At 36.2% G+C, this 15,842-nt stretch overlaps 1 protein-coding gene across 5 annotated transcripts in view; it reads right to left on the bottom strand.

Moving 5' to 3' along the window:
* The window catches only part of UBE2E3 (ubiquitin conjugating enzyme E2 E3), an 85,970-nt gene that overhangs the window by 5,455 nt on the left and 64,673 nt on the right, over window positions 1–15,842 (bottom strand). For all 5 annotated transcript variants that reach the window (XM_027591006.2, XM_027591003.2, XM_027591007.2 and 2 more), the window contains exon 4: window positions 285–417. In XM_027591006.2, the coding sequence (XP_027446807.1) occupies window positions 285–417 (133 nt within the window). The remainder of the gene's footprint in view (window positions 1–284; window positions 418–15,842) is intronic.

Genomic DNA, 15,842 nt, shown 5'->3' with positions numbered 1-15,842 from the left:
TCTCTCTCTGTCAAATAAATAAATATTTTTTTAAAAAATGTATCTGCTTTATTGGTATGCAAAGTGGCATACTTTCATTTACAATTAACAAACCCTCTTTCTGCTAAAGTTATTTGTATAAGGCAGAAATCAACTTCTTTCAGTTTTAAAATTCTTGGGTTACGTGAGAGTTTCCTATCAATTCATGAAAAACAGTGAAATAAAAATGATTACATCAATACACATTTAACCTCTAGAATTTTGGAGAAGGATAAATATTAAAGAATGGACTTTTAGGTTCTTACCTTTGGTGGCTTAAATGGATAATCAGATGAAAAAGTGATATCCAGAAAAAACACACCACCTTCATATACAGAACCTGGTGGACCAAGTATAGTCGATCTCCATTCATAAATGTTATCTCCTTTAGGCCCAGCACTATGTAAAAGAAATTAAAAATCAATGTGTGTATCTGTAAGCAATGAATGTTAACATCTTAAACCAATTAAGTATTACGGGTAAATTAACAACCTAGAGCAATGAGATAAACATAAAAGAAGCCCAAATGTGTGCATACATGTATGTATAAAATTATTTGCAAATATTTCAAATTACAGAAAAACTGCAAGAACAAAGAACACCAGTATAATCTTACCCAGACTCTCTCCCTGTTAGCATTCTGACCCATTAACTTTTTCATCTTCTCCTTCCCTCCCCTGCTCTCTCCCTCTGTCTGTGTGTATGTATACACACACACACCCCGACACCCACACTGCTTTTTTTTTTGAGCCATGTGCGATTAAGCTGAATACATCTGGCCCTTGCCCCAGTAAAGTGTGCACGTTTCCTAAATTAACCTCCAATATAATCACAATAGCTACAATTTCAGTAAATATACCAATAAAACACTTTAACGTATAATCTGCAAAATAATGTTGTCAACTGATGCAGTAATGCCTTTTTAAAAATTTAATTTTCATCCAGATACAGAATCTACTCTTGTGATCACCTATGTTCCATGTCTTTTGTTTCCTTTAATATGGAATCTTTCCGCCTTTGACTTTTACAACAACATTTTTGAAGAATACAGTTATCTTCCTCCCCATCATCTCCTTCTTTAATAGAATGCTCATCTTTTTGGAGTTATCTGATGTTTCCTCATTAGATGCAGACAGTGCATTCCTGGCCAAAATCGTGCATAAGCGATGTGTTCTCAGGGTACCAAGATATTCATTCACCTATCCCTAATTGGTGATATTAATTTTCATCACCTAGATCAAGTGCTGTCTGACTTTCCTACTGCTTACTTATTATCTTTTCCCTGCAACCAATAAATAACCTTTGGATATACACCTTAAGACCATGCAAATATTCTGCTCTTCATCAAAATTTCACCCCTAGATTTAACATCCAATTGTGATTCTTGGCTGAGCTAAAGAAGCTATACTGTGATGGTGATAAAATCATGATTTTTCCAACTTCAGCATTTCCTACACATTTACGAGCTAGCCCTTGATCCCTCCTCTTTTCCCGTTTGTATGAATCTGTGTATTATTTAAACTAGATGTCCCAGGATTCCAGCTTTGGAATCAGCCACTTCCTCAAGGAGCTCTGGTTCCTTTTAATCTCACATTTAGCAAATGTTAGAAACCAAAGTCTGAATGCTAGGTGCTATCAAGTCCCAGGTACACTGCACTGTGCTCAACAATACACATTTCATTTATAAAATTTGAAACAATAGAGATAATTCAAATAAAATCTAGCTGCACAATTATTTGCCGCACATCCAATACTCCTTAAATTCCCTCCCAATTTACCTACAGACTTCCATTTTCCCCTAACCTTTACCATCATAAATTATCTTGACTTTCTGAACTAATGTATAATACATATACAGCATTTCTTCTTTAAAAGTGACCACTAGTTTAGAAATGATCTGAATGTTTGATTTAAAATAAGGGTAAACCAGCATTGATAAATCACCCATATTAATTACAATAGGACTTTCAAGTCTAGTTAAAATAATTTAACTGTATCTTACTAATTCTGTAAAACTGTGAACTGTAAACATCAGGTAAGTGATGCAATCAATAATCAACTGTGTACTCTGAAAAAAACAGTTCATACAGAAAGGGTGTAGAAAACTTGATGGTATAATCAAAATGTTTGCAGCATGTTTTAAATACCTATCTTTAAGGCAGGTACATGAACAATAAAATTTCACTGTTTTGGCCTAATATTTAGGGAAAAACATTTTTTAAAATAAATACTGTTTTATATGTTTCAAGTATACACAACAACTGCAACTAATTACAATAATGGCTCACTGTTCTGTCATCATTTGAGAATCAGGTATATTCCCTAAGTGAATTTTTATTGTAACTAAAAACAAAATTGAGTACTAATTTTGTAAACAAAAAAGGTTTAACCTGATTCAAGAGCATTTACTTTTCCAAGTTGATTTTTCCCTTGTGACTTAAGGTAATCATTATACAATTAAATTATAGTGTCAAAGACTTCTACGGTTTTACTAAAATGTTTCTAAACTATACACGTCACACAGTGGTGGTGGTAATGATAATAACAACGTTAGTTAAGGTTTAGTCCATCCTTATTACAAGTCAGGCATTGTTCAAAGCATCATAGTGCATAACTCATTTAATTTTCCTTACAAATCTATGAAGTAGGTACTATTAGTACATTCCTATTTTTAGATGAGCAAACAAAGGTTCAGAGAGTTAAATAACTTTCCGTATGTCCCATAGCCACAAAATGACTCAGACAGAACTTGGACAAAGTCTGTGAACTAGTCTGTATTGTCCTCAATGGTTTGCTATATTTCCTCTTATTAATTTCAGTGCTGCTACATCTAATTTAATCTCCAAATTCTGCTAATACTTATTTGTGTAAGAACCCAAGGGGCGCTGTTATCCAAACAAAACAAAAACAAACTTCCTCAGTGATATTTCTTAGTTCTTAGCAGAACTATGCTGTGCTTCAGAAGTTAAGTTGGACATTACTATATTTTAATGAATTTTAATGAATCACAGAATTTCAAACTGAAAAGAATCTGGTTGAAGCCATCCCCCGCCCAGCCTTCTTTACCTTGAAAAAACCAAGGCACAGAAAGTAAATGACGCATCTTAAATCCCCTCTGCCAGGTAGCAGAACAGGGATTCCTACACCAAATTCGTACTGGTTCTTAAGTTTGCTTTCTTCTCACTTATGTTGTTTTGCCACAGGACAAAGGATATGTTTATTATAGCAGAATATTAAATGTGACTTTCCTTGTTGTCTTAGGGGAGACTGAGCAAGGCCGAAGCTTATGGTAGTATGATTCCTTTACTGTTCCAAGAATACTGAGCCTAAGGTGAGTGAGGGCTAAAATCCACCCTTGTTTTGGCAGCCTTGTTTGGAATAAGGAGCCCTTTTCCTTCTCACAAAGGTGCCATGTGCAAATCAAGACATTCTTGGTGGTGGAGGTGGAGGGTGAGATGCTGGATGCAAGAGATGACTCCACTCAAATTCAAGCAAAGCATTTTCCAGGCTAGTGTCTGACCTGCAGCTGAGGCTTCACAGCTGAGTAGGAAATGAGGGATAAATGCTAACAATCTCAAGACAGGTGCTATTCACACCTTTTCACTAGTTTGCATTCTCTTTCTCTTACCCAAGCAGTTCCACGTGCCATCCTAGATAATTTGTTTTTCCCTCTCTGGTGAATCATGTTCAAAGAATATCACAATACCATTTCCCCAATCTTTATTAAAAAACAAACCTCTATTACTCTCCCCCTTCCAGGTCCCATCTCAATGGTCTCTTAGCAGGTTTTTACTCATCACTACACTGAAACAGCACTCATCAAAGGTCACCAGTGACCTCACTAGTAGACCCAATGCTTATTTCTCAATCTTCATCTTTTTTGACTGGCCCAGCAACACTGGACACAGTTGATCACTTCTTCCTCCTTGATAGAACTCCTCCTCTGTTTTATTCCTAGAGTAACATACTTACTGGTTTTCCTCCTAACTTTTCTGGTCCTTCCTTCTCAACCGCTAAGTGCTCTGTTCCTTATCTCCCTAACTTATCAATATAGCCAGTCCTTCAGAACTCAGTGCTTGGACCTCTTCCCTATTCTACTCACATCCACTCTTTTGCTGACCTCATGCGGTTTTAGGGCTTCCAACAGCACCAGTAGGCTCTTAATTCCCAAATCTCTATCTCCAGCCCAGATTTTTTATCTTGAGTTGCAGAACTATACATCTAAATGCTTACTAAACAGTCTTTATTTTGAAATCTAACATTTTGAGCCTAATAATTTTGAAAAATGTCTCATATTTAACATGTCCCAAAATAAGTTCCTGATATTTCAGTTATGCCAACTCCATTCTTCTAGTTCCTCAGGGCAAAAACAAAGACCTCATCTTTGACAACACTCTATCCCACATCCAGTATCTTGACAAATTCTGGTGATTTTATCTCCAAAACAAACTCAAAATTCTACTACTTCTCCCTACTACTACCATCTCGACCTTGATTGAAAACACCAGAATCCTCTCCTGGTTAGTTACAATAGCCTCTCTGCTTCCACCTTTGGCCCTACTCCCACCATGGTAGTCTATTTGCAAATGAAATTAGGCAAAGTGATAGTGAGAAAGTAAATCAGTTCATGTAAGTCTGGTCAAAACTTTCCAAAGGCTTACCCTCCTATTCTGTGTTAAAGTCAAAGCCTTATGAGACCTACAATGTACTGTATAATTTGCTGCCACCACCACTACCATCATCCTTATCTGTTCCTCTCTTCCTCGTTCAACTAGCAACCTGTTTCTCCCACACACAATGTGCACTTCCACCTCAGGGCTTCTGCACAGATGTAGCTCTGCCTGGAATGTTGTTCTTCACGATGGCAACGTGGTTCAGGATCATCACCTTCTGCAGGTCTTGACTAAAAAGTCACCTTTTCAGTAAGGCCTTTCCTGGCCACTCTATCTAAAAATGTCACACATGATCTCCACACATTGTATGTATTCCTTTCTATTTTTTTCCTCCATGTTATTTTTTACTCTCTAACATATTATATAGTGTACCTACTTATCTTATCGTCAGTCTGTCTCACTAGAATGTAAGCTCCAAGAGGTTATAAGATATAGACTGGGCTCTTTAACCTACAGTGGATTGTGCTTTTTATGCCCTGAAAGTGAGAACTATTTTAATAACTCAAAGTGACTGAAGAGCTGCGGGACCTGCCCAAGATGAGAAGCAAGGGAAATCTCATAGAGCCAGTTTAAGAGCAGGGGAAAGGAAAGGGACAGAAGGGGATGGAAGGGGAAGGGAACGTTTTCTTAATTACCTTCATAAAGGGTTCATTTACTTAATTTACTTCACCAATACAGCAAAAGTAAAATTTATTCCAGTTCTGAGTCAAGTTATGAAAAAGCAGAGACAAAATTAACAGGAGCTTTGTTTACTGAAACCTCAATATGCACAAATGCAAAAAAAAATCAATTATTACATTCCATAATTGAGGATGCAATTTTTGGTTTAAGTGCTATTAAGAAAATGAGGAGTACATTTATTCTATTGTTTTTTGCCCTACAAACATCCATCCCTCTTTTTAAATACCATGTTTCCTATAAGCTATTATATGTTCTACACAAAACAACAAAAGCAAAAAACAGGTAGAAAGTTTAGATAGTGACAAACTTAACCTAAAAATTTTCTGTTACTAGCTGCTCTTATTGTTAACCAGTGACATAACTTTAAACATTAGCAGCATGAGGACTCATATCTTAGCAAAATCCATTTTCTCACTGCCTGAATATTAATTCAACAATTACGATTACTGCAAGGGTCATTAACACTACCCTTTTCCAACACTGGAGTGATTCCCAATATAAGGTTTCAAATGCTCAATTTAATAACGGATTCATTTTACAAATAAGCATTTTTTCTTAAACAATGCTTTTATACACACTTTTTAGTCCCATACCAAGCTAAATGCAGATTTATACTAAAATTCTATGCTTTTTTATCCCTATGGCAAAAAGTCTTACCTTAACATAAGCTGAACTAGTTTGAAGAGAAAAGGACATAACAACGACTTAAGTCAAGACTTGACATGTCAACTGTGAAAATGGTGGTATAACGGTTAGGTGTCCCATTTTAAATCATTACAGTGTTAAAATGAATATTCCTATGTATACTGTATATATACAGTGTAGGATGCATTGGAAATAAAAAAAAACTTACCAACACAAAGTTCTTATTGAAGCATGGGTTACATAATGGAAGAGCTTGAATTAAGACGCCATATTAATTTAACTTTGATAGGACTTATCCACCCCTCCCTGAATTTTAATGCACTACGTAGTAATACCAAAACCTATTAAAAATACAAATAAAGCCAAAAAAAGAACTAAATACAGGGAGAGATACTCTATGTTCATGGGTAAGACGACTCAAGTGTCAAGATGTCAATTCCTCCCAACTTCATCTAGAGGTTCGATACAATCCTAGTCAAAATCCCACCAAGTTGTTTTGTGGATATCAGCAAACATTATAAAGTTTATATGGAGAGGCAAAAGAATAGCTGACACAATACTGAAGGAGAACCAAGTCAGACACTACCCAACTTCAAGCCTTAGTACAAAAAAGCAACAGTAATCAAGTCAGTGTGGTATTGACAAAAGAACAGAAAAACAGATCAATGGAACAGAATAGAGAGCCCAGAAATAGACCCACACAGATAAAGTCAAATGACCTTTGACAAAAGAGCAAAGGAAACAGGATGGAACAAAGATAAAGACAGTCTTCTCAAAAAACGGTGCTGAAACAACTGGACATCCTCACGTAAAAAAATAAAATTTAGACACAGACCTTATACCTTCACAAACATTAACTCAAAATGGATCACAGAACTACTATAGAATGCAAAACTATAAAACTCCTAGAAGAGAACATAGGAAAAAACCTATGTGATTTTGGGTATGGCAGTAACTTTTTAGATAAAACAGCAAAGGCACAATCCATGAAAAAAAATTGATAAGCTGGACTACATTAAAATTAATATCTTCTGCTCTGTAAAAGACAATGTCAAGAGAATGAAAGAGAAGTCACTGTAACTATCCCAACTTCACAGATGAGAAAGCCCAGGCTCACAGCAGCTAAGCAGCTTCCCCCGCTAAAGTCTTCTGGCTAGTAGTAGGAAGGCAGACACAGTGAGTCTACCTAGAGAGACTATAAACTTAACCACATCTCTATTTCTCCAAACTTTAGGCAATTTGTTTTAAGTAAACAGGTGCTATTCCTGAGTGCTTTGGAAACAGTCATATTTCTCTAGTTTGAAGGAATTAGAAGTTCACAACTTACTAGGGAGAGATACAAGACAATGGGAGAGGGGAGATGGCTTAGGAAACAATACAAGGAAATAATTCTACTAACTAAAAAGAGAGACCTAGCTATCTGCTAGCAGATCACAATTATCTTATCTTCCTATTCCCCTCCCCCAGAATGACCTCTTTCCAGTAAATAAATACAAGACCTGTGGAGTCTGGTGAAAAATGATGGTATTTATTGCTTATTAATCCATACTGTACCTTGTGGGGCATATGAATTCACTCTGAATCTGAAAAATGTATTTGAGCTTTTACAATATGCAAAGCACAGTAGATTCAATGGAAAAAAATAGAAATAAATAATACTCATTCACTAAAGATTTAAGTGTCTAGTATTTTGTGCTGGGCACCTATGCTGGAAACTAAAGATATAATGGCCACTGCCTTCAGGGAGATTACCATCTAGTGGGGGATATAAATATTAATCAAATATAAATGCACACACACAAAAAGTAAAATAGAAAATTTGCTACAAAGGAGGGTTAACCTTGCTCAGTGCCAGGGGAATGTGACCTAGTTAGGAAGATCAGGGAAGTTTCACAAAGGAAGCACTGCTTGAGAAAACACCCAATGGGAGTTAAGTAAGAGAAGGTAAAAGGAAGAGCGGGACAAGACTGAATAGCATATGCAAATGCCCTGAGGCAGTAAGGAACAAGGTGGAGTAGCAGGGACTAGAAATAAGGCCAATGTGGCAGGAACAAAGAGAACAAAGGGAGAGTGCAGTAAGAGATAACAGAAGAGGGAAGCAGTAATGAATGTCCATGCAGGACCTTGTCAGGCTATAAAGATATCTGGCTTCATCCTAAAAGCAAGAGAAAGTCAGTAAATAATTTAAGCACTGGGGGGGGGGGGGGGGGGGGTCATACAATATTTACATTTTGAAAGCTTCCTCAGATTGCTATGTGGAGAATGCTCTGGAAGAGGACCAAAGGGGCTGTGGGTGGACTTCTGTGGTAATCCAGGTGAAGATGGTAGGCTAGACTAAGGCCGTATTAGAGACAAACATAAGAGGATGGATTTGAGAGGGATTGAGGAGGTAAAAATCAACTAAAGTTATGTTTTTGCAATATGGGACATGAGAAGGGGCTATCAAGAATAGCTCACAGTTTTCTGGAATATACAACTGAGACTGATATAGATGCCATTTACTAAGATAGGGACACTGAAAAGGGAGCTGATTTTGGACATATTGGGATTAAGATGTCTCAGAGATACACAAGAAAGAGCTATACCAAGGAAATATATATTGACAACTCAGGAGTTGGGGCCTGGGCTGTACATATACGTTTGTGAAACCTTGGTACTTAGATGGGAATGAAGGTCCTGCAGGTGGGATGAGCCAGACTGAGATAAGGGACCCCTGGGATGACAGAATCATACAGAAGTCATGAAAAGGCAGACCTGTAACAAGTGTGTAAGAGAAGGACGAAGAAAGTAAATGGAAGCAAAGCAGAGGAGAGATTAATTACATGAAGAGAGATGCGTAGAAGCTGGGTTTGAAAAGGATGTTAGAAAAAGTAGGGAAGACTTCACCTGGTAAAGATACAGGGATCATACCAACTTGCAATGAGGAAAATTTTATAAAAAGTAATCTAGAAAGGTCTCCAAGACATGTTAAATTAAAAAAAAAAAAAAAAGGAAGGCATAGAGTAGTGGATATCAATGCTTCTATTACAGTATAAACTACAAAAGCTATCTGCATGTGTATGCTGGAAGAATGGACTCTTTCTGGGAAGAAGAACAAGAAAATGCTAATAGTGGTTTCCTCTAAGAAGGATCTGATGCTTTGGGATAGAAAAGAACCTACTTTTCACTGTATTTTCTTTTCTATTCTGAATTACTTACTTGTCCAGAAAGGTTTTTTGTTGTTGTTGTTGTTGTTGTTTTAGCTTCTTTTTTAAAAAAATAAGGGGGGAAAAAAATCCCAGTGAGTTTTATATCACTGAAGCACTAATAAGATTACAGAAGAAAATCTAAACCATAAAGGATTTTAAATATGCAGAGTGAATTTATATAATATATTTTGTTATCCCCAATGCTAGAACTGGAGAATTCTGGCGCCAGAGATTCCTTAATTCTGAAATAACATAGATTTAAGAAGAGCTTTTAGATATTTTGGCTAGAACTACTTAGACTTTCTTAGGTACCTTCCTCTACTTCATTCTTTATGCACTGTAAAATTAAGGGCTCATCTAAAGTTTAAGCCATTTTGCCAATATTCTGTAAATCTATATCACAAATCAAGCACATTTGACAGGATCACCTCATTTTTAGTTTTCACCTTATACTTTAAGACAGACTATGACTGGGTAAAATACAACTAACAAGCTGATATATATGCCTAGACTCTAGTCTAGTTTATCGTGAAGTTTAAACTAAACACAGACTCTAAAAGTACCTGTTTGTTCACTGGTTTTTCTATACGTTTTGGTTTGACACTTGATATGAGCGCCAAGTATGCAAACGCGTACTTCTACCAGGAAACGTTTGTATTGTGAGCTGCCAATTCTGTTCAAACCTTAATAATGTCCACACGGAATCCCTGACCTGAAAAGGAGTTTCAAAATTCAGTACATCTATTTCCTGCTTATGTTCTGCTTTACAGAAGATCTTTTTCCTCAGTGGATAACATAATTATAAAGCTTAATAACATAGGTAGTGCATATAGACATAAAATAAGGAGGTACTCCCAAGACTCAGTGTTAATGATTCATTCTTGTAACATTTACTGAGTACCCACTATGTGTTGGGCACTGTTAGGTACTGAAAATAGAGTGATGAACAGAACAGATATGACGTCTGCCCTCATAGAGAATATGCAAATAGTGAACGAACAACACACAATTATTAATATGAAATAACACTGGATAAATGCAAAGTCACTTACATAAGCAGAATACCTACCAGAAAGAGTACAGGAAAACAGTACTTAACATATTGATCCTTTGGTTTTTGGTCCTAACTCATCAAAGGCATGGGCTATACTCCCATCAGTTAACATTGGTTCACTCAAGTAGTAAGGGGAAAGGGAGGGAAGGAATACTGTGGAGAAATCTTCAGGTGATTTTAATACACAACCCCCTTAAGAACTACTAAGTTCACTGATGGCATCACTACATCCAAAACCACAGATCACAACCCTGGCTGCCCAAAGAGCTTTATAAAAATTACTGATTCCTAAGCCCTACCTAGGAGATTCTGATTTACTCAGCACAAGTGTGATCCAAGCTTAGAGACGTTTGAGGTTTAAAAACTCTCGGGTGCAGTCGAGATTCAAAACAACTGGGGGGAAGAAAGAGATCTGATATGCAAGAAGAATGGGGAATGACAGAATGGAAACATGAGAAAATATTCCAATTCTCAGATATGACATAACTACCTGGGCTCTGTAACTGTTACTCCTACTGGGTAGACAGACGTAAGAGACTATAGTAACTTTATGCCAAAATTCATTATCATCTTTGGATTATAGTGAATGTACTAAGGTAATGCTGCTCTGTTGCACTCAGCCAGGTGCATGCCAGCCTTCCTGGGCAACTTCCCTATCACTATTTCAAAAAGCTGTGATGATATAACCAGCAGAATACAACTTTTTTTCAAAACATTGGTCAAATGAGGAAAGGTCTCAAAAATATTCTTACTCACATAATCACAAGTAGTTTTGCATGTAATGTTTGTCATTAGAAAGTAAAATGCTGTTACCACAGTTGAAGATCCTTGCTCTTTCTGCTCTATGCTTTCTTTCCATTTCCCTCCCTTTCTGCTACAAAGCAGAAACAAACTTAAAAGCATAAACACAAATTAAATTCTCTCACTTTATATTCAACATTTAGAAAACTCTGCATAATGGGAAAATATATTAATTATATATATAATTATTAAGTCTAGAATACGCACCAGTAATATGACCATTATGCTCTAAAATACTTTTTAAACAGAATTGAACAGTTTGAGGCCTATAACTGCCATTCAAGGACTTTAGTAATACCTTACCACATCTAAAAGAATATAAAGAAGCAAAGATTCACTAAGAAGATCAAGAATATATTAATCTATGTGACATAAAACAGTTTTATTGGTATGACAGTGGAATATTGAGACGGGGTCAGAAATTTGAAATTACAAAAGCAGTCGCTATACATTGAGCTAAAACCAAATACTCCTTAGGATAGGCCTTAGAGAAAAACATAACCTGCTACTAATATAAACCCAATTCTGTATCATCTCCAGCATTGTATTACACCTTGAAAGATTCTTTTCTCCACTTCCATCCCGTATTACCTGGGCTTTCCCTGAGGTCTTTAGCTCCCCACTTTTTGCTGTATGTAATGCCACAGATATCATTACCCGTGCTATTTATCTTTATTGCCTAGAAATATCCTATTTCATATAAATGACACATAGAGTTTCTAAATCTTCAGTTGTAGCATTATATATCAGCATTTCTCACTTGGCTTCTCCTAGTACTACTTACTAAACATTGTACTTGTCTGTTCAGTTGTCACCTGAAACTCCACAAAGTCAAAACAAACCTGGCCCTCCTGGCCCTTCTAAGTCCAACAATTATAGTACTTGATGGCAAAAGTGTGAGAGGGACAATCATGCTTATACACTACCAGTGGGAGGAGAAAGGAGCATAACATTTTAAAGGTTCCTTAGCCACACGTGTAAAACCCATTTGATAAGTAATCCCACCCCTAGGAAACTGTCCTAAGAGAATAAATACAGATGTGGATAAAGATTTTTCTATAAGGAGACTGAAAGCAATTTAATCAGTAACGAGACTCAAAATAACTTCAATGTCCAACAAAAAGGTAGTAGTTAAATCATTTCTGGTTTTCAAGGAACTATGATGTAGCCACGAAAACTCAAGTTTTTGAAGGCTGTTTAATGGTGTGGAAAAATATGATGGATTAAGGTAAGAAAGGTCACAAAACTGTATACCAGTAGTAATCTAACTGTATAAAATATGTATACGGATAAAAACATCAACTGGTTATATCTACAGTAAACTCAGTTGATTTTATTATGTATTTTTTTGCCTTTGTGTCTTACCAAATGTTTACGATAATTATACTTTTATAATCAGAAAAAAAAGTACTTTTTTTAAATGGCACTTTCACTTATCGTTCCAGTTGTGCAGACACAAAACTTTAGTTTTAAGCCTCCTTCCTCACCAGGCCCCGTATCCAATCATTCAGGAAGTCCTTTTGTGCAATCCTTCTTATATCCTAAGAATGGCAGTAGCAAACAACTGTACTGGAAAGGCATGGAAGGTCTTCAGAATCCTTGCAAAAATTCCTCAAGTTTCTGTTTATGTCATTTCTTCTACCTCCCCAATCACTCCTGCTTCTTTCAATACTCCTTATCTGAATTCATTAACAAACAGAAGGCCTTCCATAACGCTACAAGACTCTTCCCTCTTTTTCAACTTCTCTAGTACACACAGCTGTTTGGCTTTTTGGTTAGGACACACTGAAGGCCGACTAGAAGAAGAGCAAGGTGGCGTGAGGTCAAGGCAAAAAACATGAAACATGTAAACAAGCCCTGAAGGCACAGAATAGTAACGTTTCAAAATAACAGCCTTGAGTTAACAAGAAAAGTTGGGTGATGTTCAACACATATTGTTTCCTAATACAGGCAAACATTAATTTTCAAACATCTGTAAAACTTCAAAAGCGCTTGAAAATTAATGTGTAAGACCAAGAAGACATGACAACCAAATTCAATGTGGTATCCTTGAATAGAGAGATCCTGGAATCAAAAAAGGGTATTAGTGAAAAACTGGTAATATATGAATAAAGCTGAGTTAACCTAATAGTAACTTACCAATATTAATTTCTAATCATCTAATATTAGTTTTGACAAACATAACAGAAGGCTTCAAAAAGGCTTTCTCATTTACAATTGCTGTCTATTGCCTAAAGGATAAGCATCGGTACAGTACTAAGTCAACAGTACTAAGGAATACTGAGATGACCCTCCACTTTGTGATGGTAGGGAGGAATTCTTCTGCCTCACATTCCAGTGCTCTTCTGGACCACATGCCTCATGTCCAACGCCTGGTTTTCATTCAGTTCACTGAGTGAACGCATCAGCCATGAATAATTCTATTTGACAACACCTTATCACAATTTGCGGTATTAAGAATCTTTATGTTTCACAACATTCACAGAAAACTCTGACATCCATTTTAACAATTAGTTTGGAGCTATACCGATCATTTATATTAAAAATACTTCATACTAAACTTCTATTTCCTGTTCAATGCCCCTATGAGGAGAGGTAAAGGTTTTGTCTCACAGCTATTTGACACCCTATATGAAGACCGAGATCTATTTAAAAGGGTAAAAAACAAAACGGTGAATCTTAGAGGCACTGTTCTTTCTTGTACTTTAGAGAAAAGAAAATATGCTGAAGCATCAGAAGGAAACAAAGAGTCTACTTATGAAAATTCAAGTCTTCCGCTCTTGTAAGGTGAAGAGTATTTCTTTTACTGCACAGTCCAACTTTTTTGATCAACTTAACAATATGACAGTAAGGAGAATGGTTTTATAAAAATCCCAGGAAGTGTTTATTGTTAAATGACATTTAAACCTTGATTATTTTGAATATTATGGCTGCTGCAGTGATTTCCTCTGTCATCAGTGTTTCCAGTATTTTTAACCTATGATCTACCTAAAAGCTCTAGTGATTACCTACCCTCATCCTTTTTGTTACACCTTTCACTAAACAGAGATTACATTTTATTCTAACCTTAAAAATTTAGATGTTACAGCATTTTTATATGTCCCAAAGCAGCCAGTATAATGCTTTCCACATAACACTCAGTAAGTGCTTGCTGACTAAATGTCAAACATTATGAAAGGCATGATGGCACAAGATTGATTCTTTATAAAAATTGTCCTGTCTTACCCACCAGTTTTTTACTTTATGTATACCAGCAGCCAGGTACTGTAGACTATGGTAGGGATAGATAAGATGCCACCTAACTAAATTTACAGATAGGAAAATGTTAAATGCAATACTGTATAACAGGTGCAGAACTAGGCATAGTTCAATGACACATGGAAGGACGAAGGAGGATGTATCAACTCTGTTTAACTGGGTATAACAGGAAGCCCTATGCATGCCGGAATACATGGCAATCCTCCATTTTCCCCATAAAAAAAGAAAAAAAACATCCCCCCCCTTTTAAATGTATGATTTTTGGAATGCCAAGGAAACACTTAAAATAACTAGTTCAGCTACAGATATTTAAAATCACCCAATATAATAATAAATTAACTTGCAAATAATGCTTTCCTCCACTGTTTAAAATTTTATTCAACTCCTTGAGATTAGTGTCATTATCATCACTTGAATCCTTTTTCAGAGTACATTATCTTCACTTCTAAGTTACTGAGATGCAGCACTTTTTGACTGTGCAACTGATGCCATTATCAAAAATTTTATCAGCCAGAAGTATCATTTGTACAATGTTAAGATCAATGTTTTTTCCATAAAAGTATATTCATTATATACTCAATATAACCATTTATTATATTCTTTTAAATATTTTAACCAGCTTTGTTGAGGTATAACTTATTTATAATAAAATTCACCATTTTGAAGTAAATAATTTGATGGGTTTTGACAAATATATACAATCTTACAGCATTGCCACAATCACGACATAGAACATTTCTACAATCTGAAGAGCTCCCCGGTGTTCCTTTGAAATTCACCTCCTCTCTCCACCCTTCGCTCCTGGAACTACTGATCTACTTCTGCTACTACAGTTTTGTCTTTTCTAGAATGTCCTATCACTAGCAGCGTACAGTATGTAGAATTTTGTTACTGAGTTCATTCATTTAGCATAATCCCTTTACACTCGTCCATGTTGTGGTGTGTATCAGTTCATTCAATCTCACAGGTATGTCACAATTTGTTTATTCATTCACCCAATTAGTAGACACTGGTAGATTGCTTTCGACTTTTGGCTATTAGGACTATACAACCGCTACGAACATTGAAGCACGTATTTGTGAAAGTATGCTTTCATTTCTCTTAAGTAAATACCTCTAAGTGATATTACTGAGTGTATTAGCTTCCTAAGGCTACTACAACAAAGTATCACAATATGGGTGGCTTAAAACAACAGCAATGTATTCCTTTACAAGTGCGTAGGCTAGAAGTGTGAGATCAAGGTGTAAAGTAGAGCCATGCTCTCTTGAAGCCTCTAGGAATGAATCTGTTCTATGTCTTTTTCTTAGCTTCTCATACAGTACTGTCTGGTGCTGGCAGCCCTTGGTTTAAAACGGTGTAATTCCAACCTCTGTTTCCAACCTCATATGGCATTCTCCTTTTATGTCTCTATCTATATGTGGCCATCTCTCCTTTCTGTGTCTTCTGTAAGAGCACAAGTCATACTGGATTAAGAACTCCCTACCCCAATATGACCTTATCTTATAAACTGCAATGACCCTACTT

The sequence above is a fragment of the Zalophus californianus genome, chromosome 3 (assembly GCF_009762305.2).
Source record: "Zalophus californianus isolate mZalCal1 chromosome 3, mZalCal1.pri.v2, whole genome shotgun sequence".
In the NCBI taxonomy this organism is placed as follows: Eukaryota; Metazoa; Chordata; class Mammalia; order Carnivora; family Otariidae; genus Zalophus; species Zalophus californianus.
The sequence above is the reverse complement of the archived record's forward strand: the minus strand, read 5'-3'. Positions and strand labels throughout refer to the sequence as shown.